This window comes from Bactrocera oleae, chromosome 4 (genome assembly GCF_042242935.1).
Source record: "Bactrocera oleae isolate idBacOlea1 chromosome 4, idBacOlea1, whole genome shotgun sequence".
NCBI classification, from domain to species: domain Eukaryota; kingdom Metazoa; phylum Arthropoda; class Insecta; order Diptera; family Tephritidae; genus Bactrocera; species Bactrocera oleae.
In genome coordinates, this window is record NC_091538.1 from 70,124,453 (window position 1) to 70,152,400 (window position 27,948).

Below are 27,948 nucleotides of genomic sequence, written 5' to 3' on the forward strand. Positions count from 1 at the left end.
AATTACGAATACGTTTTTTAGTAGTTGTTCAAATTTAAAATTTCTGGGAATGTTTCATAATATAAACCAGACCAGTTGCTCTGGGATGAGATTCATTCTCTTTATTTACTTCTAAGCATCCACGATTCTCACATCCTCCATTAATATACTTTAAATAAATTATTATTTCATTGTTTAAGCATGAGTAGATTCAGCAGATTTTTCCTACCGACCCAGCAACATAAGTGGAACGTTATACGACTTTTGTGCTGATTGTACAATATACTTGTTTGGTTGATGAGCCGTCGCGGGCGAAAAGGGGGAAGATATCGCGCTGTACGGCAAATTATATTTAAGTGGTGCGCCGTTTCATGCACACAACCACAGAGGAATAACGTTCGAAGTTGGCTGATTGTTGAGTGTTGAGTGGTGGTGGCAGCGCGTCGACTGAGGTTGCCTGTCTGCTTCACTTGATCACTAGCCTGCCGTTGTACTGGCGAATTTATGCCGCGCTGTATCGCATTGTGCAAAGCTACTCATTGCCAGTGAAGTGTGGATGAAGGGTGCGCGCAAAGGGAGCGAATGGGTAAAATTTGTTGGATGTGTTATTAGTAATGTTGTTAAGTTGTTATGTAAGTATGTATGCACATACAAACTTTTCACTGGCCTTTACTGTTTATACAATTTCTTCTCATGCGCGCAACTCTCCGCGCTCTCTTCAATTGCTTTTGCTTGGCTTGTTGTAATTTTCTTGCTTTAATGTTTTATGTATTTTTATTTTGTTTTTGTAAATTCTTTTTCTACAACCTTGCACAACCCTCCGCATAGTCAACTATATACTTACATACACACATACTATGTACTTGCAACGTGGTTTTAATGGGAAGGTGGTGTTAGGCAAGACATGGGTAAGCGCGGACGAGTGGGTGGTTACTGTGACTAGTGGATTGGATGATATACATAGTATGTACATATGTATATAGTAGGGTGCGGTTTGGTATGGAGAATAGTGGCAATGTTTACAGTACAACGGCGTTAATTATACCCTGACACCTGAAGTTTATACGGATCCAAGGCAACCGTACAATCTCCAAACAAATTGTTCAGATCGGACCACAATATCTTATAGCTGCCATACAAACTGAACAATCAAAATCAATTTCATGTATGAAAAACTGTTAATTTGACGAGATATCACCACGAAATTGGCATAGAATATTGTCCAATACAATACTACAATCAATGCATAAATTGTTTAGATCGGAGCGCTATATCATATAGCTGCCATACAAATAGAATGATCAAAATAAAGTTCTGATCAGGAAGATTTTTTATTTGTGAAGGCTGTTATAGTTGCGGTGATAACGTTTTTTCGTGTTTTTATAAATTTTTCGAAGTGTTTTGTATATGTTAAATTTTTAGTTAAAGTTCCAAAAATCTTGAAAAATAATAAAACTGATATTTTATATGATTGAAAGGAGTTTACCACTTATCGCTGTCCTACTGTACTATGAAAACATTATCGTGACAAAGAAAAACAATTTTCTAATAACTAATTAAAGGCGATTGCAGCTTTTCCAATTTCTAGACCTGCTAAGTAATAAGCAGGCCAGCAGACAGTCGTGAACATTTATATACAAACACATAAAAATATACCAGCGTGAATATACAAAAGACCGCACATTTATTCATACAAACCTCTGTACGTACACATATACATATGTATGTATGTATGTGTATAGGTAGCGTGGAACTAAAATGTTCATGGGTATTGTGTGAATGCTAAATGGGGTTTGAAATTAAATTTTGCATTAACATCACGTTTATTTAAAGACATTAAAAGTGTTAGACAAGGATTTTATTAGCATGAAAAGTAACCAGTATCTTTGTTACTATGAAGATGTTGTTTAAAGTTGTTCTAAGCTGTAAAATAACTTGTGCACACACATACATGTAGCGATATTTTCGATACGGGTGGTCTCTCTATTGGCTTTTCAACAAAGAACTGATTGCTTTTGAGATTAACAAAGAATACAGCGCAGCGTCAGCTCTATATAAGCACATACATACATATGTATGTATATATGAACATACGAATGTATGTGTTTATTGTCGATATTCAGTTTCTAAATTGTTAAATGAATAGCTTGCGACTCTTACTCTCATTACTGGATGTTAGCGTTCGTTTATACATACATACATAGATATGCATGTTAAATTGTACGTTGAAAATCAGAACAAGTAAAGAAATGCGGCATTAAAAAATTGTCGATCATCATGTGTCTTGAGTATTATATTATAGCAACTTTTAATTTTTTCCTGACCGTTTGGAATAGAACTTCTTCCGACCGTATGAAAGTCAAGTCTTCGTTTATAAGAAGTCATTTAACATTTGATGTGCTGAAAACGCAATTGAGACACACTTATGCCTTAATTGGCTTATCTACTTTCGCGGTTAAAAAAATCGATTGCATATATCTTATGTGGACATAACTCGAAACATACGCTATAAAGAAATTATATCGAAAGCATGTTGGTTTTCGAAATACCGAGCCCCAAACTCAAACCGGCACTGACTATTCATTCGGTTAGGCAGCTTAAAAAGCGGTTTTTTAGTTTTCGCAAGATTCAAGAGAAATCTATAAAATATATTGGAAATATTGTAATTGTTACTGATTCACAAAGCATCTCGGTATGTTTAGACATGAGCTTTTTATGACTTTTTTTGTTGTATTTTTTCAGTATTTTTTGGCTTAAAAGATGGTCAAAAGTGCACTATTTTTTGATCGCTTTCATTTTTTCAGATTTTCAAAAACAAAAAAGTTTTTTTGGTTTCAAGATTATGATCGATTGCCAAGAAGTCGACACCGTCAGACCGGAAGTGATGCTTTCAGTACGCCTTGAGGGCAGAGTTTTGTAAAAAATAAGTAGTTTCTTCTCAAAGTTTGATCACGAAGGTAATCGACCCCATTACGGGATAAGAAATATAAAATTAGAGGTCCAATAATTCGGCAGAAACTTTCCAGACTGAAGGAACCAACGTTACCGAGTGAGCGTTACACAAAATTTATGCACGACTTTTAGGTTCCTTAACATTAATTACCGATGTACTAAATTTTAGTAAGTAAGATATTGTAACAATCTACCATAAACATCGCGTGCCACTAACTGATTAATATCGATCGAACTTACCCCCCCGCTTATTTGTAGTTTGGGCCGCGCAGCAGTCAGAAAATCGAAGGTCTCGTCAGCCTTAATCCTCCCCTTTGCTGTTAATGGATTTTATAAGGTATTTATTATATATTATGTTTCTAAGCAATTTGAAACGGAAACTAAAATATGACATGAACATTGCATACTTTATTTACAGTTATAGATAATAAAAAAAGAAACATTTATATTACATATAAACCTAATTAAAAGAATTTATGATAACCTACCCTTAAATAATATTTTTTCAGGTGTACTCTGCAGGTTGCGCACTTACTCTCATACCTATGTATGTATGTATGTATGTATGTACGTATGTATACTAAATAGAACTGAAACTCAATTAGGAAGCGGAAATATGCTATTTTGCCATACTCATGTAGACGTAAGGGTTGTTATTCGAATACGAACTTAAAGTTTTTCATATTATACATGGTATCTGTCAATATGAAGTGTTTTCAGACTCCAAATTCCCCAGGGAATTACTTACATATTGCTATTTCTAATGTTTAATATTTATAAGTATGTTTTGAACGATTGCTCGGTAATTTTGTGTTATAGATCAAATGTTAGCAAAAAAAAAACGGTAATAAGGCAGGGAAAATCTATGGCTGCAACAATATTAAGTGGATATCAAAGTGGACCTATCAATTTTTGCGGTTGATATCACAGCATAGATAGCTTTTTGTAATTGACTCCAACTTTTCTTTGTCGATTGGACCAATACTTTATTATCTGCACAGCCCCCTAATGGAGTGAGGTCGGTTAGTGAATGTTTCGGACGACGTAAAGCGTGGGATTTGCTAAAGTCTTACTACAAAGCTATCATAGTCCCGAACTAGCTAATCAGCTGGTTTTTAAAATTAGTAAACAATGAGAGCAGTCGAATAGTGGAATGACAATTGTAGCGTAGCGTCGTCCTTTCATAGGCCTCTTCAGTTTTGAGAACAAAAAAAGAGTCACTCTGGGGCCAGGTCTGGGGAATGGCACGAGCCAATCGATATGTTTAGTTCCTTAGAAATTTCTCTAGTAGTGATTCGACGATTGGCCAATACTAGTTTCTTCACTTCATTCATGTTTTCGTCTGTTGTTGACGTTCGGGCATCCGGCATGCTCTTCTTCGTTCACATCTTCTCGACCCGCTGAGAAGATTTCATATCAATGATAAGCGTTGCTTTTATCCAAGAAGCTTTATCATGTGCCACAGTCAACATACGGTGTTACGCAAACAATTTAACGCAAGGATAAAGATTTTAAAAGGCTCAACGCTGCATTGCGATGCTTCTTGAAGACTACCAGTAAATGTCGACAATTACAACATGAATTATGTATGTATATATGTTATATGTAAATATAAATGCCTAAGTATTCACGCAGAACTTGCGACGCAAGTAGAATTGTAATGAATCAAGGATTTCCGCATACTACATCTAACATACACTCAAGATCAAATTTGACTCGGACTGGTCCATTAAAAATGCGCGCACAAACCAAAAGTTTTCCTTGATTGGCACAACCTTTTTATGTTCGTGTGAAGTCAATTAGTGTGTTTGCCAGCCATTTGTTTACGACGCAAACGGTTTGTATGTCGATTTATATATATTGGGTATATGGACTCATGGCACGTTTCCCCAAGCGTATTTTTCAGTTTCAAAAACAGAAAAAAGTACCCGGGTAGCCAAATCAGGCGCATACGGTGACTCTCGTTTTGTGTGTCCTTAAAAAGTCAATTATTATCATGTTAGAATGTGACGGCGCATCCAGGCTTTTAGGTACGAGTTTTCATACCCAGGGTTCATACCCAAAACATTAACCAAATTGGTTGAGTAAATCAATAAGAAATATTGAGTTCCTATCTATTGCATCAATCGAGGAAAAAAATTGTTATCGTTTTGGTTTGCGCTCATATTTTAAACGAACCCGTGCGAGTTAAGTTTGATCTTGAGTGTATATGTACTAAGCCGGCGGGGTACGTTTAACTGCACCAATATAGCTATGTGAGTACAAATTGTGTCCAAAGCTATGCATGAAAAAGTAGAGTTCAAAGAAATGCATTTTTTTAACAAACACAACATTATGATTTGGATTATCAACACGCTTATGTCAACGTTATCTTTGCAAAACTCTGCGGTATCTGGAGAAATTTCTTGCATACGTCGCCGCTGAATTACAATTCCAACAGTTATCGAGATGGAGTGATCATGTCTTCTTGGATGTTGTCGCTCTAACCACAGACGTTTTTGTTATGTTAATAAAATTTCTTTTAGCAGATGTAAAAACCTTCGGTACTTCATATGAGCGACACCGCAGAAAATAGTTGAAAACATAAGGACTGAAGATATCCCGGTGTTAGATCGGCCAGGGTAATCTTTTATAAGCGCGGAGGTCGTCAATGCAGTAAGGAGCTCTCAATATAGTCATACATGACATATATGTAATTGTGTTAGGTTTAGATTGTCTGCGCATGATAGCCATTAAATTTTTGCGGCGGTGCCGTTAATATATACGTGTGTATGTATTTAGGTACTAAACCTTCTAAGCAGTACTCTATTGATTCGAGCGATGCTCTTCGTGTTGTATATCATTTAAAAGCTAAGCTGTACAAACTTTCGATTAAAAGGAATGAAAATAATGGAAAAAGAGCTTCAACTTTGCCACAAATGAAAAGTTTAATTTGTCTTGTCTTTTAGTTACATTGTCAAAGTCATATTTCATATCATACGGAACTATATTCAAAGTATAGAATTCAAAGAAACTCTGGAAAAGCCCTGAATACGACATTCATTCATTTAAGTTTTGGTATGTAAGTGAAATAAAAGGTTTAAAATGAAGTGAAGAAAATTATAAAAATGAATAACACATTTAAAATTAAAATTCTTGTTTTTTTGTAAACAATGAATAGAATTAAGTAATTTATGTATACCCTTGCATATATTTACACGCACATGTATATTCATATTACAATAAATATATACACATGCTTCAAAGCAACAATGACGCTTTATATCACGCCACTGCCGACTGAACACTAAAACATTTCATATTTTTCAAATACAAAACGCAAAAGGCAGACATCGGATTGAAAAAGGGAATACGACACTCGTGTGCCTAAGAGCCATCACCCACTATTTTCGCACTCACAACACAACACAATAGGCTGTTATTTCTCCCACCTTCAGTCGGTTGCTCTCATTCGCACACACATTTAGCAATACCAGCATCAAATAACCGGACCAAGTACGCCACCAACAACAGCGAACACTGTGACTGAATTGTATTTTGTTGGTGTCCCGCCTGCTACACGCCGTTACTGCATTACTTGCAGCCACACCACTGACGCGCGAGCCAAAATGAAGTTAGTTGCTTCGGCAGCCATCGGTTTCATTGCCGAAACACGACCGTTGTCAGAAGTGGCCAATCAAGCTGTTCGCCAGCCGAAGGGTGGGCGCGGCCGCAGCGGCAACGGTTCGCCCTATCACTTTCGCACACAACCACTGAGTCTTTCACCATTTCATTCTTACTTTTATGAAAGGCGCGTACAATAGGGATGGGACAGGCAGTTGCTGAATACGAACGTTAAATAACGAACGTTAGCAATGCTAAAGACGAAGGCAGTCTAACAGATTCTCCACCATCGTTAGCTGTTGATACACAGTAAGAGAGGGAGAGTTGTTTGATGTTGCTGTGAATGTTTGCGCCTTCATTTATATTGGTGAAAAATTGTATTGGATATGTGAGAGTGGTTATTAAACTGAGACAGTGTTAGTTTTTGGGTGGTGGGGTTATTCGTTGATACTTCGTGCTTGGATTCGGATTAATTTTATCTGCGTCAATGTTTATGGCCGAGAAAAATCGTAAGGGCACAGTGACTCATAATACAAAAATTGTAAATAAATATATTGGATTTGACGAAGCGCTAGAAATCTGAAATATTCATTAAACTACTCATTTGGTGTTATGAAATTGAAGTCATTGTAGTATGAGGAAGCTATTAACATATGTATATTTATATTCATAGCCAAATAGTATATGAATAAAGTGACATCTCAATCCTCTTGTGGCGACATAGTCTTTAGTAATACCGACAAAGTAAGGCGATAAAAAGTAGTTCACCAATAATAAGAATGTTTGCAAATAATTCATTGAAAAAATAATTTAATTAACACTTAAATAAAATTTTGTTTTTATTTTGTTATCCCGAAAGTCTTAATTAAAAATATTTTACAAATTTCTAATCGCAAAAATAGAATCAGTTTGAAAAATTAAAACTAAATTTATAATCTGAATTACCGAATTCAAAAATAAAAAAAATGTTAATGCCAAGTTTTAAATTAAAAAACAAATGTTTTTGAAATGTTTAACATTTTTTTGCGCTTGCGTACTTCGTGTTCTATACTCTAGAGCATCATATTCAATACTCTCGGGAGTGGTCGGCAAACTTATGGTACATTTTTAAACGACTTATATGTTTTATACATTTTTAATACTGATTTTAAAATTGAAATTCGATTTTTAACTTTTAACTCCAATTTTGGAAATTAGAAAGTTTTATTATTAAACCAAAATTTTTTAATTATAAAACTCACAACCCAAGTTAATAATTAAAATTATGTTAAAGAAAATATTAAAGAAACTCTTTACATTTGCTTAATTAAGGGAATATAAAATTATAAGTAATTGAATAAGTAGCAATGTGCGAGTTCCTTCAAGGGCACAGGTTATGACGTTATGCTTTTGTATTGATTTATATGCTATGCTGCGTATTTCTTCGTTTTCTTTTCTGACTCTAGCGATATCGGCTGTAAGATCTGTTACAACTGCAAAATATAATTGGGGCTATAGCCTTAATATCGATCGCATTTTATATATTGTATATGTACATAGTTCAATATCGAGTCGTATTTTCATTAATTGTGTTATGTTAGCCCATAGTACTTAAATGTTTCACTTAATGAGCAGCAGTTGGGGCAAAATACAAGACCGAGAACGAGAGCGAAAAAGAGCGCAGAAATGAGCGGGAACAGCACACATGGTAAGCCGATAGACATGTATTCGTTTGTGAATATATGCGTGCTCACTGATAGCTGCTCCACCAACGTTGTAACAGTATTTTGTTGGCATTCGAATTGTGCAGTTTGTGTAGCGTGGCTGATAGCGGACGTAATTGTCGGCAACGCGACGCATTTTCTAACTTTTTAACTGAGTGAATTTCGCTTTGGTAAAACTGAAGTGCGTTGATGATAGTGAATGAAAGCAAATAGAAGCTGAAACGCTAAAAAGTCGGTAGCGAATGGTTGTTGTAGTTCATGCAAAGGCATTCGAGAAATCGATAAGGAAAACAAGTGCAGAAGTGAAAGAACGGTAAAAAGGAAACACAAAAGTAAATAACGATAATAAAAAAAAGTGCGAAGGAAGCAAAGGAAAGTGGACTTAGTGCAATGTGCGCAAAGTGGGCCGCAAACTAAATAGGGGAGGAGCGCACAGCAGAGCAGAGAAGGCAGCGGCTCGTGAATTGTTGTTAAAAATCAATATAAATGTTAGTATATAAAAAAAAAATACGTTAAACTTTTGCCGGTTACGTGTATGTGGGCGAGTAGGCGAAAGCAACTCGAGTATTTATTTTACTAGAAATGTGTACATAATTTCTACACTTTTTGTTGCAAGTACGGCAAAGTGAAATTTTTGATATTCGACTTTTTGTGGCATAAAAATATGCAGAATGCCAGCAACCATTTTTTGTTTCTATAACTGAATATGTATGTATGGATATGCATGTGTGTGTGCCTAAAGTTTCTAATGGAAAAAATTTCACTTTACAATCTGTGCTCTAGCACACACTCACACATATGTACATATGTATGTATGTGTTTGTACATGTATGTATTTTGTTTTGCACATATGCATGCATATGTGTGCGTTTTTAGTATTGTTGTTTTATGTGTGCGTATAACCATATGTGAATGAGCAGTTAGAGCTAGAGCGGTCAAGTGAAAAATAATCGCTGATCTGAGTGCGCGGCCAAAACACTTGACACGCACACATAACTATACAGCTATTTTCGTATATATATATGTATGTGTATGCGAATTTGCATATGTGTAAGTGCGTATATGTGATAACGCGGCGCATGTGTTCCACTATCAGGAACAATAATAAGAAGCACACACATTCACACTTGAATGCGCTGTGGGCACGCGTTTGTAACGGCGCGACTTAGCAAGGCGACACGGCATTTATCTTTCATTTCGTATTTTCGTATTGTTGTGCCCGGCTCGCTTCAAATTGGTGCGCGTTCGCATTGGAATTTCGACAAAAATATCGTCAACATAAACAACAACCACTACTACAAGTGCATGCAACGTTTGGAAATAAATAAATACAACGTTACGCAGCGAGTACGAAGGCGAGAGAATTGGGCGCACAGTGGGCGAACGGAGCGAATTCAAGCTCCAACTATCGGCAACGTCAACTACGAGGTGTAGAAAGTTCAACGTCGCCGCAAAGCATTCGGCAGTATACGAATTGTGCTGCTTTTCGGCTTGAAATGTGTATCTGCGAGTACGAAAAAAAAACCAAATAGATACAAAGCTTAAAACAGACATATTGTAGATGCGCAGTGCAGAAATTGCGCTATTTGTGAGCGAACAGTTGTCACACACAGACAATCTCTTGGTGGTGGTGGCGAGTCGGCTATAAGCTGCCGCGCTATACTCCACTCTATGCTACAGATTTACGAAGCGAATTTGTCGCGGCGAGTATTACAATGTTGGCTAGAGTCGTCGGTTTGTGGTGGGTGGCGCGCGAACTAAAAACCGAAAACAAGGTGGAAGCAGTAGAAGTGGCATGTTGGTGCTGGTGCTGGTGGTGGTGGCACATTCGCCTGGTGAGAGTGAGAACGAATGTTGTGTGTGTTTAGTGCGCGCGCGCATGAGTGAGAACGACCGAACAACCGAGCGTACGTCAAGCGCCAGCCAACGTTTCACGGAGCGACGCGGTTGTGTAGTCGGTGGCATTTTGACTGTTCGCTAGTTTCGAATTTGATGGCTGCTGTGTCAGTTATATCGAGCGGCAAGTCATAATTTTAAAAGCGTGTTGATTTCTTTCAACCCGCTGTCGCACTTGGGTAGACAAATTCGCGGGCGAATAACACAAGCACTTCCACATACATATATGTGTCCTCTAGTGCTTGTATGCATGTGTGTGTGTGTATGACAACAACACATTTAAGTGAGTGAAACAACAGCAACAACACAGTGGTGTTGCAAATTAGTGCAAATATCGTTGAACACCGCATCCAACCACCATCGCCATAGGCAAGCAAAGCGCACAACTCAGCCGCCCTACTTTGGATTTGTTTGTATTTATGTGCTTGGTTGGGTTGTGCGGTGGTGGGGCGGTGTGCGGGGCGTGCGGCCGTTGCTATTAAAGTGCGGAAGTATTTAATGTGTATGTGTAGGTGGGTGGCGGAAGAATTATTAAATATTACGGCAAAGCAAAAGAATGGGGAATAGGAAACAGAGCAGCAGGAAGTAAAAGCAATTGTGCAGCGAAACACTCTGTCTTCCACACTTTGCTGCTACTTCTAATTCATATTCTGTTTGAGTCGTGTGTTTTTATTTCTAATTCTCTGTTGCTATACTAATCCTCACGCTCTCATTGTTTCGGCTTGTTTGTGCGTCGGTCGAAACAAAATGTGCGTTGATGCGGTCAGCAGTGAGTAGAAAACAGCTGAGCGTAAGTGCGTGTCTTTTTATTTTTGTATCTATCTATCTACCTACATAGATACATATGCATGCTAGTGTGTACACGCATGCCAGTGTTTCGGCGTGAGTTCATTGAAATGTGTGTGTTTGTATGTACGAATGTGCGTCTAAACAAAATGTAGTGAAAATATCAACAACAACGAAGACAAATTAATAACTCAAGCGCAGCGGCAAACGGCATTGAAATCATTCAAACACACGTCCCGAAACAAATAAATATAGCTCCATACAGATATATGTATATAGATGTATATCAATACATACATCTATATGTACATAAATATCTATATATGTACAATAGCTGTGTACTTTCTGTAGTATCGTTGAAGAGTAAAATACAGAAACATATTGTTTGAAAATAACACAGTTTCGCCGCCAAATCGTATTTATATGGTGTGTGTGTGCATGCGTATATATGTACATATATCAATGTGTACATATGTATGTGTATGTTTACTACACCTTTTGCATTTTGGATTTGTGTTTATTATTGTGATTATTATGTGCCTATTTGCCTTCAAACACTTCATTTAATTGACGTTCATTTGTGCGTACGCACCCGCGCCCGCGCTCTCATTTGTTTCAGTATAACCAAACGTAAATGTATTTGTATGAATGCGAGAGTATCTATATAAATACTTGTAGATGTGTTTGTACTCGATAATTTATTGGTAAAGCGGCCTGATGACGATTAGCCGCTATTATCGCTGATCTATTAGCGATCAAATCTATTCAGCAGCGCTTTTTTCTATTTATTTCACTATGAATATTGATATTTTTTCAATATCTACTTGTAAGCTAAATATTGTCGAATTAACATTCATATAAAATCACCTTTAGCTTTATTTAAATCTTATTATGTATAATATGCAAGCGTGAGCATATGTTTAAGTTAATTAGTCAATAGCTAAACTTACCATAAAGTAGATTTTTTGAATACCATTGCGTTATAAAGTTGTTCTTTTGGTTAAATTACGATTTTTATATGGCTTAGCTCGAATAGAGTAGCTTTTAGCCATGCCCTATCTGTTGAATATGAGATGAAAAATTGTATATTTTTCTGGGTAATTAGATCAAGTACTTCCTTATCCAGGTGTCTGCTATTAAGTTAGCAGTAGAAGTACTACTCTAAAGTGCAACCTATTTTAGGGAGGTGAGCATTCGCTCCGTCAGCTGTGCGGCAATACTAGCACTGAGCTAGCTGACCGTGCGCTCGAAGTTAGTCAAGGAGTGTGTGTTCTAACTAGAAATATCATTAATGTACTTCATTATAAGACTCATTTGAGTGCCTGGTCATAGCGGAATACTGCAAAGTCGATAAGCTAGCAATAGGAAGCAACCTTGCCCCACTCACATCGGTCCTACGCTTAGCGGCCACCTTCTGTGCGACTGCGATATCCTCTCGGGCTAGAGTAGAAAGCAGGAGATCTACTGAACTACTTGCTCTTAGTAAAATTCATCTTACCGCAATCGTAGGAGTTCTTAGCGGATATTGTTCATAAGGTATTCAATCGGTAAGGCTAAAAATTCGGTCGGACAAAAGTTGTCAAAGTTGTATAAAAAAGGTGAGGTGTACGCATCTAGTCACTTTCTCCTTTATTGTCCAGCCTTTGCAAGACTGAGGTTTGAAACATCTCGGCATTCTTACCTTCGGTGAATCAAGAGATATAGCCGAAACTGACATTAGCCGCCTTAACAAATGTGTAATATGCTCAAAGTGTCAATTTATCTGGATCTTATGTTCAATTATATATGTAGAAGTTTTAGGTATTAATTAATTAACCTAACTTAACTTATCCTAGTTATTGAATTTACTGTTTCTAAACTGATTTAATTTCTTCCAAAAATTTGTTGATAAATTGTACTCATTAGTGTTTCGTATTATAAAATAGTTATAATTATTACCAATTATGGATATACAAGTGTATATATGTACATACCTGTAGTAAGAAATAACTTAGTAATAGCCATTAATCAATCAATCAATTAGCGATAAGTTCAAAGAGGTTTTAATCAACGAGAACTCTTCTTCAACTGAGTTTTTTTTAATGACTTTTGTTAATTCATAATTAATATATAGAATTTTAAGTAAATGCATTAATTTGGCAAATAGACGTTTGCAAAAAGAAATGGAAGATCAGCAATTCTTCAAACTCCACCACTTTTAGCCATTCTTACGCAACGCTTCTCACATTTAATGCTACATATTTTGGGTTTTGTTAAAAATTGCGGATTCCAATTTATTTCTGCTTCGCCACTTTTTCTGCAATGTTTCTTTGGCGCTTTTTAGTGGCTTCGAACGCTTTACGAGCGTTCCAAAGACTGAATGCGCTCGTCTCACTCGCTTTAATGTCTCTTCTTTCGTCACAATGGCTTTTGTTTTCACCGAGCATGCTTAGCGACTTGGCTTCGGTCAACGAGCTAGCCTAGCTAGCTAAGCTGTCTCAGCGTAGCGTGCCGGTAGGTAAGACAGTCATGCATTCAAGCATTCAGTCAGTCAAGTCGTTGAATTGTCAGTCACATCAGCAACGTGCCATATAAATCGTCACTGTTTTTGTGTGTACCGTCAGTCATATCGCCATTACGTTGCTCAGTCTGGTCGCCTGACTTTTGAGTTGCCTCAATATACACTTACTTGCATATGTATTGTATTTCTTTTCTTTGTAGCAGTTTTTCTGAAGCTTTCCCTTGACTTGGTTATATTCCCATCTTTTGTTTATCCACTGTTTTGTTCTCCGTCATTTGCTAACGTTGTTGTCGTTGTCGTTGTCATTTCAATTCTGTGATTTGTTACTGGAGTAGATGCATAGCGCAGAATAGCTTCAGGCAACAGCAGTGACAACGACGTTAGCAATGAATGGGAACAGCCAGCGAGCGAAAAGCTCGCATACAATTGCTAAATTTATATGAATTAAAAAAACAAACAATATGGCAAATTCGAATTGCCGCAAAACGTAATATATTTATCGTCTATCGGTCATCCATCTGCAAACATCGCCCATTCCCTGAATCCCTAACCGTGCAATCGTCCATAGCAATGTCCATCTGACAGCGTCCACTTGACGTAAATTCGTGGAAGGCCGTTGGACAATAGTATGGCAACGTCGATTCAATACAAGTAGCATAAAATGTCGCTGCAACAGCAAGCCGATGGCCGAAGACCAAGGACGGCAAACATGAAACGAAGCTGCGCGCTGTCATGCCACGAATTCCCCAAAGCATAACATGAAATACATAAATGCGCCTTTAAGGGGTTTCCCAAAAACAAAACCAAAAAAAATTTTAATGATAAAGTAAATTCACGTAAAGAATGAAATAATAAGCAATTCTACAGAAAATCTCCACTTTGTTTAGATTTCATTATGGATTCAAAATAATCATTGTCGGCTCACAAGCAAGTGCTCGGAAACTATGTATGTATGTATGTGTGTACAGAAGTATGAGCAAAGAGATCCACCATATAAATGCAGCTTGCAAGCATATTTTTATACCCTGAACAGGATATATTAAGTTTACCATGTAGCTTGTAACACCTAGAAGGAAATGTCGGAGACACTATTACGTGTACATATACATAAATAATCGGCGTGACGAACGAAGTCGTTTTAGCCATGTCCGTTAGTTTTTGAGATATCGATCTGGAAATTTGCACATGTTATTTTCTCTCCAAGAAACTGCACATCTGCCGAAATCGCCGATATCGGTTTTCTACCATGCTGTCATACATATTTTTTGTGTGAAAAACTTTTTTAATTTAAAAGTTGTTTTAACCAAATTTGTCATGGATTATTGTCCAATACAACACTACAATCTATATATACAATATACTGTTTAGTTCGAACCATTGTAGCATATACATATGTATCTGCCATACAAACTCTCCGAACAAAATCGAGTCCTTGTATGGAAAACATTTTTGTTTCACTAATTAACTTCACGAAATTTGGCGTTGATTACTGCACAAGGCAGCGTTAGAATCTCCGAATAAATTCAAATCAGACCACTACAACGTTTATCGCGAAGTTTAGGTTTTTTAAGTCGGAATTGTTTACAGTTGAGAAGCAATGAAAACTTTATATTCAGTCTATAAAACTTGTGTATATATATTTCTAAAAACTTTACGATTACTTACTTTAATGAAATTCGATTTTCATAAGCTAGCTTTTTTCGAAAAGCATTTAAGGTAAATAATATTGATTTCATAAAGTTTGTTTTTTTGCAGAGTAAAACCGTTCGAGGCTACTGAAAATTTACTTAGTAACAAATCCAACATAAATAATTAAACACATATTAATTAATATAATAAAAAAATATCCAAAATGAGGCAACAAAAGACAGATAAAATGCTCAAAGTGCGTGAGTTCAATGATTTGCTCAGCTGCCATCTTTGCGCCGGCTATATGATAAACCCAACAACGGTGGATAATTGCTTGCATACATGTAAGTATTAAAATTAAATTTATTTATACTTTATTTATACTTTTAAGTAGTTTGAAGTATAATGCAAATTGGAAGGTTTTTTTTAATATTGTATGAATCGACAATTAACAATCATTAGAATTGCCATTGCTTTACAGTACGAAATGAATCTAGTGTATTTTACTATACTCTCATAAAGCTTAAGCGATCCGCCAAATGGTTTAAATTCTAAACCGATCTGCAATTTCTTCACTCAATTTTCAGATTGTCGCAGTTGTATTGTGCAACATTTACAACGTGAGGCTTCTTGTCCGCTATGCAAAATTCTCGGCGGATTCAAGCAAGTTAATATGGGCAATTTGAGGTAAGTTCTCATCTAGCATAGTGTATTATATACATAAACTATTGTTAGTTTTATGGAGTGCAAATGGTTTATAATCAATTTGATTAACACTAACCTTCCAGGCCAGATGATGCAATGCGGGCATTAATTTTCAAAATGGTACCCGGTCTATATCAAAAGGAAAGAGAGCGTGCAATACAATACAACGCATCACAACTAAATAGTGAACAGCGAATAAATGTTGAGGAAGCATCCAATGTTGTCGGCAGTGAGCAGGAGACAATTGAAGAGAACTTTTTTGCGCCTAACGAACCAATTAGGTAAGAAATTACGCGTACTTATGTTGTAATGCTATGAAAATTTGCGACTCATGCTACGTTTATATGCTTGTATTCAATTGTTTATATGATAATTCTTATACTGAAGTTATATGCTTTTCTTGTCTTAATTTATCTCTCTTCAATTCTTTTGTTCCTATTTTTTCCGGTCATTAGTTTGTCATTGGAATATCATCCGACGTTGCTGAAGGGCTGCAGCACGAGTCAAATACCGCCTGTGCGTTATCTACAATGTCCAGCTTGCTTGAAGATACGTCACTTGAAACGTTTCCTCTGTTCCAAATTCGACATTGACCCGGAGAGTAAGCGTATCGAGGTGGAAGTGATTTATGAGGATGAGGTGTTGCCAAACGATTTTACGCTAATGGATGTTGGCTATTGTTACAATTGGAAGAGGGTGAGTAACAATGAAGATATTTTTATTATTTGAATGTGCGATCTGTGTAAGAATAATTATATAAAAGTGCTTTGGTTTTGTTTTCTTATATACTTGTAAGTAGAATTCATTATTATCCTATAAAATGTTTTTGTTTCTTTGTATCCGAAAGTCACATTTGGAGACAAAATTTGAGTTAGTTGATACAATTTTGTACTTTTGACTTTTGCATAATTAAATCTGTTGAAATTTTCATTGAGAACTTGAATTGCCAATTAATTAGTGTATTATTTTCAAATATATTGATAAAAAAAATTGCGGATAAACATATGTACTTTCGTAAAAATATTTCATAAAGACAATTTAAAGTTATTTGAGGAAAAATGATTACAAAACATATAATTCGGTGCATAATAAAATTTGATGAATTAAATTGCAGTCCATTATATTGAGTCTATAATTATATTCGTACGGTTTTTTTGTTCAAAATTTGAATGTTTATTTAAGAAAAAAAATAAACAAAAGAATTATTCAAAAAATTGCTTTAACATTTTCCCAACGACCCAACTTCCCAGCAGCTGTTTTCCAAATAGTTTTTAACCGGTCTTTCAACATGATGCCGAGCATTATCATATTGGAAAATTATTGTCTCGTGTTTAGTTGCAAAAAAAAATTATTGTTGTTTACATTTCAAATGAATAACGTATACTGAAAAAGACGCACAAGGACGGTAGCTTTTCAATGCATATTCGGAATATTGGAACAATGTAATAATAATCAAGGTACGCCATTTCTTGGCAAACCGCCAGCATATAGTTATAGATTCAATATATGAACAAATATAATTAGGTTGCATTACCTTTAGTAAAAAGCAACAACAATCTAAGGTAATGATTTTTGATTTTTGAATTTTTCAAAAATAGTCTCAGCGACTACAATTTGAAATATTTCCCCTTCATTATTTGCAAGTTCTTTAAAAGCCCTTTACTTTTATACTTTCTTTCATCTCAAACCACTTATTTCAAAAATTAGCGCCATAAATAATTGTGATAAACAGTTTAAGATTTCAATCTCGAATTACTTAAACGAAACATAAAAAGTATGACTTTCCTATTAGCGACTCCACAACCATTCATTTTATTTTATATTCTTCTTCAAATCATTAATTTACAGCACGCACCTATGCAATTCACCTATCGCATACTTTTCTATGGCAATGAGTCTCAAAACCCATCAAAGGGAATTAATAAATCTGAGGTCGAGGTGAAACAAAATACTCGTGTTGACACTATAAAAACGACGGAGTTAAAAGAAAATGAAGGAATTACTCTTTGTGATGAAGCGAGCATCACAAACCTGTCTGCTGCTTCTTCCGTTAACTACAAAAACCAACAAACATTGCAAAAAGCTCCTAAGAGCAAGAGTAAGTCTTCAAAGTCTATTAAAATCACTACAAATAAAATATACAATCATCCGAGAAATGAAGAAGTAAATGCTCCCGTAAAAATGATATTTGCGCGCAAATCGAGCGTTGAGAGCGGCAAGAAACCTTCACCCAAGCGCAATAACCACGACGATGTAACGTATACCGTAACAAATGATTTCAAGAGTCTACGCAGCAATGATATGCGTTATAGCGATTATGCTGTCTCATCTACCACTAGCAATAGTAATTCTCCAAAAAATTCACCGAAGAGTGAACAGCGGCTAGCCAAATCTATGGCGAATGCAGCGCTCGCTGCTGAAACACCTCCACCACTAACGGTACAATCTGGGGGAGCTTCATCGGCGACGGTGCCAAAATGTGACATTGTCGTGAGCATACCACAGTCGCAGATGCCGAAGTCGCCGTACTCGATCGATGATGAATTTGAGAATGTATCATTGGCTCAGTTGAAAACGGCGAGTAAGAAGTCGCCTTCAATCACAACAACAACTAACGTGACAGAGCATACAAAAGGTGGCTCGACTAGAAATGTGCCAAAGTTAAAAATTGAATTGAATAGTCTGAAGACACGGTTGAGCATTTCAAAGCCCAAATCGGCTGGTGTGTTGTCAAGTGCGGAGACCTCAGAGAAACGCGAGCGTACCAAGCAGCGTAAACACTCATTGGATGAAGTAGCTGCACCATTGAATGATAGACTGGATATAGAGACCTATGCGAAAAATATCGGTTTGCAGCCAATAGAGGTTTTGACGCCACCTGAATCGTGTGAAAAGCTCAAATACAGTCCGAATGCCTCCCCGCTCTCGTCTGCATCTTCGACAACCAGTTCGTCGAATAATGCTTTTCCGTTAGCCACACCCACTGAGTTGACTACGAAAACTTCTTTCCATAAGAAAAGGAAAAAGAAGCACTCGAAAGATTCGAAAGAGCCCAAGGATAGCAAGCGGCGTAGAATGCATGCGGAAATCTCCAGTAAACCGGAAGAAGAAAGTCTTAAAATGAAAGTTAAGCTAACGGCACCACATAATCATAAATCCCACAAGTCTGAGAGTTCGAGTACAAAAAAGAATAGCGATGAAATGCGTAAGTCACCACCGATCGTTAGGGATGTCAAAGTGCTAACAACTGCTACAGTTCCAGATATACCAGTGACACCAGTAAATGATAGTATTTTGGCATTGAACAAAACTCTTGGTGAGGAATCGCGTAGCATAAATCATCTCATGATGGAAAAGGAAAGAACCAAAGAGGTTGTCAAAGTGGTAAAGGCAGATGAAACATTGCTAACGCTACCACAGACAAATTTACTTCCCAAACCCTATAACAACATAAGAGATTCCAAATTACCCGCTTCCCCACCACTACCGCCCAGTCTCTTCAAGACGACACCACTTAACTTCAATACACTCACAGTTACCAGTACGACCGCGGGTCAGTCAAAGTCTACAAATAACTCGTCCAAGCAAATGGACTTGACGAAGAGTAAACAGATTGCGCCACAGACGGCAAAGCCAACTTCAGCACCACAGTATAACAGACAGGGCTCCCTAAGTGCTCCGAAACCACATCCACATTTCATAGTTCCAAGCCTTCCACGCCGCCCCTCACCCGGCTCAAATAGTTCGTATACACCTTCGTCTATAGCCAGTGCCAGTAGTAAACAGTTTGGTATGCAATTAAAACGCTCCGCCTCTTTGGATGAGTCCTATGCAATTGGTGGACGTGCCAAGCAGCTTAAGCTTGATGCGTCTCAACGTAAGGCGCTGTACGGCAGTTATGCAAATAAGCCGCTTACACCGCCATCCACTAGTGTAAGTATTACCAAACTGGCCGATACTGCAACCAATGTGCAAAGCTCTAGTGGCACTCATAATAATGCAGTTACCATCACGGCACGTCCACCGGGCGGCATGACGCAGGAACAAATGCGTTGGCAACTACCACCATACACTCAGTTGCATTTGCCGTTTAACAAGCCTGCTGTGGAAATCGTGCGCATCAACTCGAATCAAATGACCGCCGATATGCATATACCTGTGCTGAATACATCAAAGAGCGCACGTATGATGGGACCACCACTGTCTATGGTGAAGGGCAAGAAGAACGTTGGACATCAGTTAGGCACTATGCCTTCCACTGGCGGGGTGAAATCACCGCCAATATCGCACCATGCTGTAACTTTAGGACATGCCAGAAACAATCCTTATCGTCTATCACCACCGGCGTTGGTAAATCTACAAGGTCCACCATTTACAGCGTCCAAGAAAATGGGCGCACTAGCTACTGATAATACCTGTAAGAAACCGGAGAACTTGTGCAAGACCAACGGTACAACCGATAAGCAGTTACAGCAATCACGCATTAGCTTGAGAGATTTTAGACCGATCTCACGTGATCATACCATCGATATAATAGATGTTACGGGAGGCAGTGGTAAGGAAGAGCTCAGCCCAGCAGCTGATACTACAGTTAGTGCCACAGCTGTTACGCCGTCAGCGCGAGAAAGTCTGGAAGCTGCTTTGAACAAAATTAAACAAAACATCACTTCCACAACAACTGTGCAAGATAGTGTCGCTGCTTCCGCCGCAAAGCAACAACAATTGGCCTCGCCTACACAGATGAGCAATGAAGACCTACAGAATCTACACTTGCTTTCCGAGTCGGCAACAACACGTGAGAAGATCGCAATACGCTCTTCGCAATCTTATGAGAAACCGAAAATGCAACCATCTTCTTTGGTGCGTCAGCAAAATGCTTCTGTGCGCAACATACCGAATCCCTCAGCGTTGGCGTTTCGAAATATGTCGACGCTGCCCGCTGTGAGCTCCACTTTGGCGCCCGTGTCAACGGTTGTCGCAAGTCACATCACCACCACCACCACCACCAGCAGCGCGCCACCTACAACCCCATCCACACCAACAACCAGTCCCGCATCACAATCCACACAAAAAACATTACCGCTGGTGTCGCTACCCGTAACCAGCTCGGCTGCGCCGCTTAGTCCCGGCAATCCTGTGTTGCCTGCCATAACAAGCAGCAGTGCCGTTAGCGCTACCAGCACAAGTATAACCGTGGCACGCACCGTCAAGAAGCCGACAACCATTGATCAAGTCGCTGCTAATTTAAATATGCGCGCATCAGCGGCTGCCGCGGAAGCACACGCGGCTAAATTGAGCGCCGCTGAGGATGTGACTCAAATAACCTCATCCATGGGCAGCGCTACAACGAGCCAAAATAACACCAGCGATCTGGCGAAGGTGACACTCACTACAACAGTGGCTTCTTCAACCACATCTAATGAGACGTCGGCCACAACTGCTGAGTGTGTAAAGGAGGAAACGAATAAAGTTGCAAACAGAGTGGATGAGATTGCGAAAGCGAAAGTGTTGCCGGAATCCGTAGCCGATAGTGGTGTGACAACTGCGATTGTCACTGATGTCACTAACATAGAGAACGCTACGTGTAACAGCAATAGCAATAGCAATAACAATAATATTAATAATAATAACAACAATAACAACAACAGTAATAGCAAGAACAACAATAATAACGGCAATAACGATGTCAAATATGGCGTGACGTCAGCTAGCGTGGCGAGTGATTAAGGTGAGTGCAGCAAAGCAAAGCATTGCATTGTTTATTGCTTTTCAGTTTGTTTTGTGGCATTTATTTTTTACCTCTGATGCGAATTGAGAGCAATCAATTGCGGTGACATGGGATGATAAGGGGAAGATAAATGAATGTAGAGTATGATATGCGCACGATTTATGGTTTTTTATTGGTGAAGTGACTGAAATAATTGAAATTTCTCCATTGCATCTCGGGGTTAAAGCAGATTGAATGTTCAAATAAGACATATTATATTTACTTTTTGCAAAAAGTGAGTTCGATTTTGTGAACATGTACTTTGTGTGGCGACTTTCGTCCAACTTTCGTTCAATTAAATTTTTGGCAACCTTTCACTAGAAGACACTCAGAAATTACTTTACAACTTATTCTAGCGTTTTGCCCACGTAACTCAGCGCTTCGTGCTTAAAGAGTTTAACAAAAAATATTAATTATCGTTCCATAAGCGCCTAAAGTGGATTTGCCATTGCTAAAACTAGTCTATGAATTGTGGCAAAAAATACTAAATACAATGTTTTTCTGCATTAAGCTGTTTGTTTAGTAAAATAGTGAAACTATTCTGTCAAATTATGAAAAATTTTAAGAATAGGGTTGATTTACTCGTATAGTCAATAGATCTAAAGATGTTTAAGAGCAATTACAGTGGAGTACTTTTAGGAACTATAGCAAATAGACGAAGTTCTCACATTTAGAAAGACAATCTGGCACATAATTCCTTTCGTAGTATTTGAATAAAATTTGAACGAAATTTTGGTTGCATAAACACATATTTTCATACCCTGAACAAGAAAAATTAAGTTTGCCGCCAACGCCAACAAAAGAAAACGTCAGAGATTCTATGAAGTATAGATATAAATGATCAGCTTGACGAGCTAAGTCGATTTAGTTATGTCCGTCTGTGAGTCCGTATTTGTACACGCGAATTAGCTTCTAAGTTTTTGAGATATCGGTCTAAAAATTTTGCACATGTTCTTTTCTCAGCAAGAAGCCGGAATCGCCGATATTTGACTAATATAACATATAGCTGCCATACAAACTGACCAATCAATATTAAGTCCTTGTATGCAACATTTTTTTAGTACACAAATTATATTCACGAAATTTATCCAAGGCATAGCTATCATAGTATATCCGAACTATATATACTGTACTACACTACTAAAGTATATAGCTGCCGTTAAAACTGACCGATCAAAATCGAACTCTTGTATGGAAAACTTTGTGAACTTTTTATTTGTGTAGCGTATTATAGATTCGGTGCGACCGAAGTTAACGTTTTTTCTTGTGCAATTCATATTTAGTCTCTAATTTTAACAAAAAATTATTTTTTTCTTTTCATCCTTCATTCTTTTCTAAAGATACAGTCAGTCGTTGTGAAATTTTCTTCGAAATAGTAGACTCCGAAGTCAAATATTATTGGCGATGGATGGATGGCGATAACATTACTAATGACATTTAAACGGTAATTAATTACTAAATATGTAACTTCTAATACATAATAAATTCTACCGCAACAAAAAGTAGTTTTTGAACAGGCTATCAATTATAATTATATATATATATAATATATATATATATAATATTTACAGTCTAAATGTAAGTAAAAATACAAAACATAATTTTATCGTTGCTTGTATAATTTGGTAATAATTAAATTAAATAAATTATAAGTGAGTATTAAAAATTATTTAAACTGTAAATCATTTTTTAACAAAACCAAATCATTATAAAAATTGTAAAATTTACTCATATTAAATATATTTAGCAGGAATAAGTATATAAAAAACTTGAATTCTTTAAATGTACCTAATTAGACCTCGTTGAAAAAAAATGCATATAATTGCTAATACATATTTATTTATCCACAATTTACAATATAAGTACGTAAAAGCATACATATTGATATATTCAAAATAATAATGTAGATCTACATATAACAAAGCTGATATACGTGGCAGGCTTTAAATGTTTCAAAAATGTGTAGTATTAGAAAAGTGAATTTAGAATTTAAATAGCGTTAATTAATAACTTTTAAGAAATTTAACTTTTAAAAATATTTTTTGTTTTGTTTTAAGTTTCTATTAATAATATTGAGCGAAATAGATATGGGGAATTCAATTACGTACATATGTATGTATGTACACTCAAGATCAAATATGCCCCGGACTGGGCGTTACAAACTGCGCGCGCAAACCAACTTTTTACAAGCTTTGTTTTTGTGCGTGTGAAGTTTGAGCCTTTAAGAAAAAAATTTTTATCAACCAGTTCGACTCAAATGTGTACATGCGCTTAAATAATTCACTTTAAGTACTGTCTATTTAAGCTGAAAATTTCAGTAACTCCGTTAATTTATTCATAAATAAGGGCATAAATTATCCTTGTGTTAAACAATTTTAAATACGCACAATTAAAGCTTTAAATGTATTATCTATCTTTTATATGCAAACTACAAAACTATAGTTTTTAAAAGTTAAGCCCTCGCAAGACCTTAATGTAATTTATTAAATACCTTATATACTTATATTTATATACATATGTAAATAATCAAAGAAGTCGTAAAAATGCTATTAACTAATTTAGAAAGTGACACAAAGTTTCGCTGCTCGCGAGAAGCAAAATAACCAACAAATGGAAAACATATAACAAAATAAAGGAAAACATCATTAAATTTGCAATAATTTCATACATAGAGTACTTGTGCACACACTTACATTTATTGTACATAAGTATGTATATATAAACGCGTCTGCTGCATATAAAATAATATACACATATATATATAAATGCTGCTAAAATTTGCAATAAAAACTTAATATCCTTCAATGAATGCCAGCAACAAATACGTACGTATATAAAATTCTCTGATACGCACACTTATGTACATATACATACATATATACATATGTAAACATACAATTGATATATTGACATATTTAAAAGTAAACGCATACATATATATATTTGTATGAATAAAATATATACGTTATTTTTAAAATTTTTCATTTTTAAATAGAATTTTATGTATTTATTTTTTTTCAAGCCGTTTGTAACTCGCCGTCAATGCTCTGACATTGAAATATTGATTGCATAATTAAATTCCGAACTACTTGCCTCTTTATTTCGTTTGATTGACCAATTGACGTGTACATCACGGCCACTTCAGTTCGACATTTCCATCGTTATTTTCATTTTGTAAAATATTTTTACGATTTGTGATTATAATTTCTGGGCGCCGCTGATATACATGCATACACATTCAATCATATGTATATATATGTATTTGTGTATATATTGCTGTGAAGAGTGTTTTAGTAATTGCAATTGAATTGAAAATAATTATTAATGAGAACTAAAGCGGAGGTAAATTGTAAAGATACTCGAAAATATTGTTCCTGTTATATATTATTTATGCACATATACAAACAGTTATATATATACATACATATACGCCAAGGTTTCTTATTACTTTTGTATATATGTAAAATATTTAGTTGCACATATTATATGTAAATATTTATGTAAAATATATAATATTTCAGTCTTCTATTGTTTATTTATTTATTATTAGAGTTTAACAATTCGTAAAATTTCTAAAATTGTATTTCTGTTTTTACTATATTTGAATTGTAGTATGTCTAGTGACATATAGAAATTTCTATTAAAAAATCATTTATTTGCAATAGAACTTTTTATTGAACTATGTTTTAGCAATTAAAAATCGGCATTAAGCGGTTATATCCACTTGAAAGTCAGAAAAAATTCGAATTCGTTTGAAGAGGCTTTTTAGTTAATAAATAAATAAAAGTGATGTACATTTACCGAATTTCATGTGCTTTAATAATCAATAATTCATTTTAAAACATTTTGAATACTCTTGATCCCGTAGCCGATCTGCAGGAGGACCAGCAAAAACAGTTGTCTGGTGGTAAAGAATATTTTTCTGCTTAAAATTATTTAATATCCATAAAAAAATATTAAAATAGATGATTACAGGTTTTAATCGAACAGCTAGTAGAATTTTTGTTTTTTGACAAAATGACGGCTTCTCAAAAAACTCGTTTTTGTGAAGAAATTTACACTTTAATGTGGCTTAAAAAATCCGAACTATTATCAAAAATATTATTTCCTTGGTCATTATCTGACAAAAATACATAACTAAGGTCGTGTGAAATTTTCATCATCGAATCTGAACACTGTGGTCCGAGAAAAACGGTTTCAGTTTTGGGAGCCGATTACATTAAGGAGTTACATGTATTTCGTCGAGCGAAAAACGCCCTATTTTCAATAATTTTTTTTTTTCATAGTAAAAATTAAATATATTATTCCAGCATTTTATTATTCCGAAGATACATATTAGATAAAGATTTTGTGAAATTTTTACGAAAAATATTCAAAAGTCATTACGAAGTAATTTCCGGCAATCTTTCGATAAAAAGGTGCTTCCGCGTTGACAGCAAAATTTCTGACAGGATCATCAAAAATAAAACAACAAAAAAAACCAAAATACTTGTTTGAACTGATGCCATTAACTAGGTATTGGTATGAGAAAAACCAAATAAAAGGGGAAACTTTATGTTTTGCAGACGTTTTTACAAAAACATGCAAAGTTTGGTGAACATTTCTCAATATTTTTTGTTTATTAAATAGTTGTAATTGAACAAAAAGAAAAACAAAAAAAAACCTCCGCAGTAAGACCGTGTGTAAAGTTTCATTAACCCTTATGTTAGTAACCAACTTTACCGACGTCTTTTAGCAACCTGATCTGAGTATTATTATTATTTTGTTTATTTTATTTTAAAAAAAATTTTCTAAAACAATTTTTTCTTCAAATATTAATAGTCAGTGACAATTTAAAGAAAAGAAAAAAATAACAGCGTAGAATAAAAAAAAATAAATAAAAAAAATTTAAAAAAATAAACTCACAAATAGCTTTCTTTTAAGTTAAAAAACGACGATTTGAGAGCATAAATGAAATTCTGAATTTTTTTTAAGTAATTCACACAAATACACCGCGGTGGCTACCCGGGTACCCGGTTACTAACATAAGGGTTAAAATCGGTTGAGTAGTTCGTGAAAAATCTTGACAACCAATTTTGAGAAAAACGCGTTTAAAGTTTTTAAGTGACTACAAGTATATAGCTGACCTCGAGCGCGCAACTTTTCAAAGCTGTATCTCCAAAACTATTACTGGTATTAACTTGAGAATTTAGGACAATATTCTAGAGATGTTATAGAATTAAATAAGACAAGCAAAATTGAGTTTTTTTTTTGAAGCCGTGAAACCCATGTAACGCCTTACGTTAAAAAATCTTTACAAATACGCTGATATCTCCGAAACTATTCGACAGGTCAACTTAAAAATTTTCGAGAGCTTTTTAAAATATATGTACAATGTACATTCGATATGTGAGCAAAACATACATTTTTTTTTTGATTTTAACAAATGGATATAACCTCTTAAACACGAATTCTGCTTTAAATAAACACAAAAGTATAACTTTCGAACCATTTAAATATATGTATGTATGTACATATGTAAAAACAAGTCAAAAAGGAAAAAAATTAGAAAATTAAAATACTTTTGTGTATGTATAAATTATACATTTGTATACTTCATCAGCATGAATCTATAAATAATAGAATAAATTTCTGTATGTATTAACCTCAAAACAAAAACAAATATTTCACATACATATATAAGTAAGTTAATAAAAAACAAAGTGCAAGTTCACTGTTATACCATTAGTTAAATAAATTATTTTTAATTTAATTTCAAAATCACAAAATATAAACAGCAATGGAGAATGAAATACTGTGAACATAAGCTGATAAAAAAGCATAAAAATGAATGTCACGTAGGCAAAATCAACAACAGCAAAAATATTTGCAAATATTTGGAATAAACAAAAGCAGAAAGAGTAATAACTTCTATGTATGTACATATATACAAGCGTAGATACACACATACATACATACATATAAATATGTATAAAAAAAAAAAAAAAGTGTAGCATCAGCAAATTAAAAGCGAAATTAAAAATATGCAAACACATCAAAAATCCTCTAAATCTATGAATAGACGCATAAATGTTTGTAACATAAATATTTAAATAAGAATAAGGAATAATAAAGAGAATTTAGCACATTTACACAACTTGGCGTTTTCATTTCCGCATACACACACACACACACGCTTACACAAAAATGCATACAGCGGAAGGCGGCTTAATGGCATCAAGAAGAAGCAACCACCCAAAAGCGCGCCATGAACGCCAGCCTCAATTATATACATACATATGTTGTTGTTTTTGTTTTTGTATCGGCGATTGTTAACAAGTTGTTGCGCGCTTAAACACCCTTACGTAAGTATCGTATTACAAAAGTTTCCTTGTTGTTGCTAATGTGTTATAAGAGCAGAAGATGTAGAGGATGATAAAAAAAGAAGA

General features: G+C 35.6%; 1 protein-coding gene across 3 annotated transcripts; it reads left to right on the plus strand.

Annotated features, from left to right (window-relative positions):
• The first annotated feature begins 8,310 nt into the window (after window positions 1-8,310).
• Window positions 8,311-27,656, plus strand: Su(z)2 (Suppressor of zeste 2). 3 transcript variants are annotated; one of them, XM_014230609.3, is made up of 7 exons: window positions 8,311-8,725; window positions 15,175-15,392; window positions 15,636-15,735; window positions 15,837-16,034; window positions 16,209-16,449; window positions 17,602-21,481; window positions 22,861-27,656. In XM_014230609.3, exons 2-6 carry the CDS (start codon window positions 15,272-15,274, stop codon window positions 21,478-21,480), a joined length of 4,539 nt encoding a protein of 1,512 aa, XP_014086084.2. In that variant the 5' UTR covers window positions 8,311-8,725; window positions 15,175-15,271; the 3' UTR covers window position 21,481; window positions 22,861-27,656. The 3 variants fall into 3 exon arrangements, with proteins under 3 accessions (XP_014086084.2, XP_014086092.2, XP_069964432.1); XM_014230617.3 differs by having other exon boundaries at window positions 22,867-27,656; XM_070108331.1 differs by lacking the exon at window positions 8,311-8,725 and adding an exon at window positions 10,241-10,416.
• Window positions 27,657-27,948: the final 292 nt, after the last annotated feature.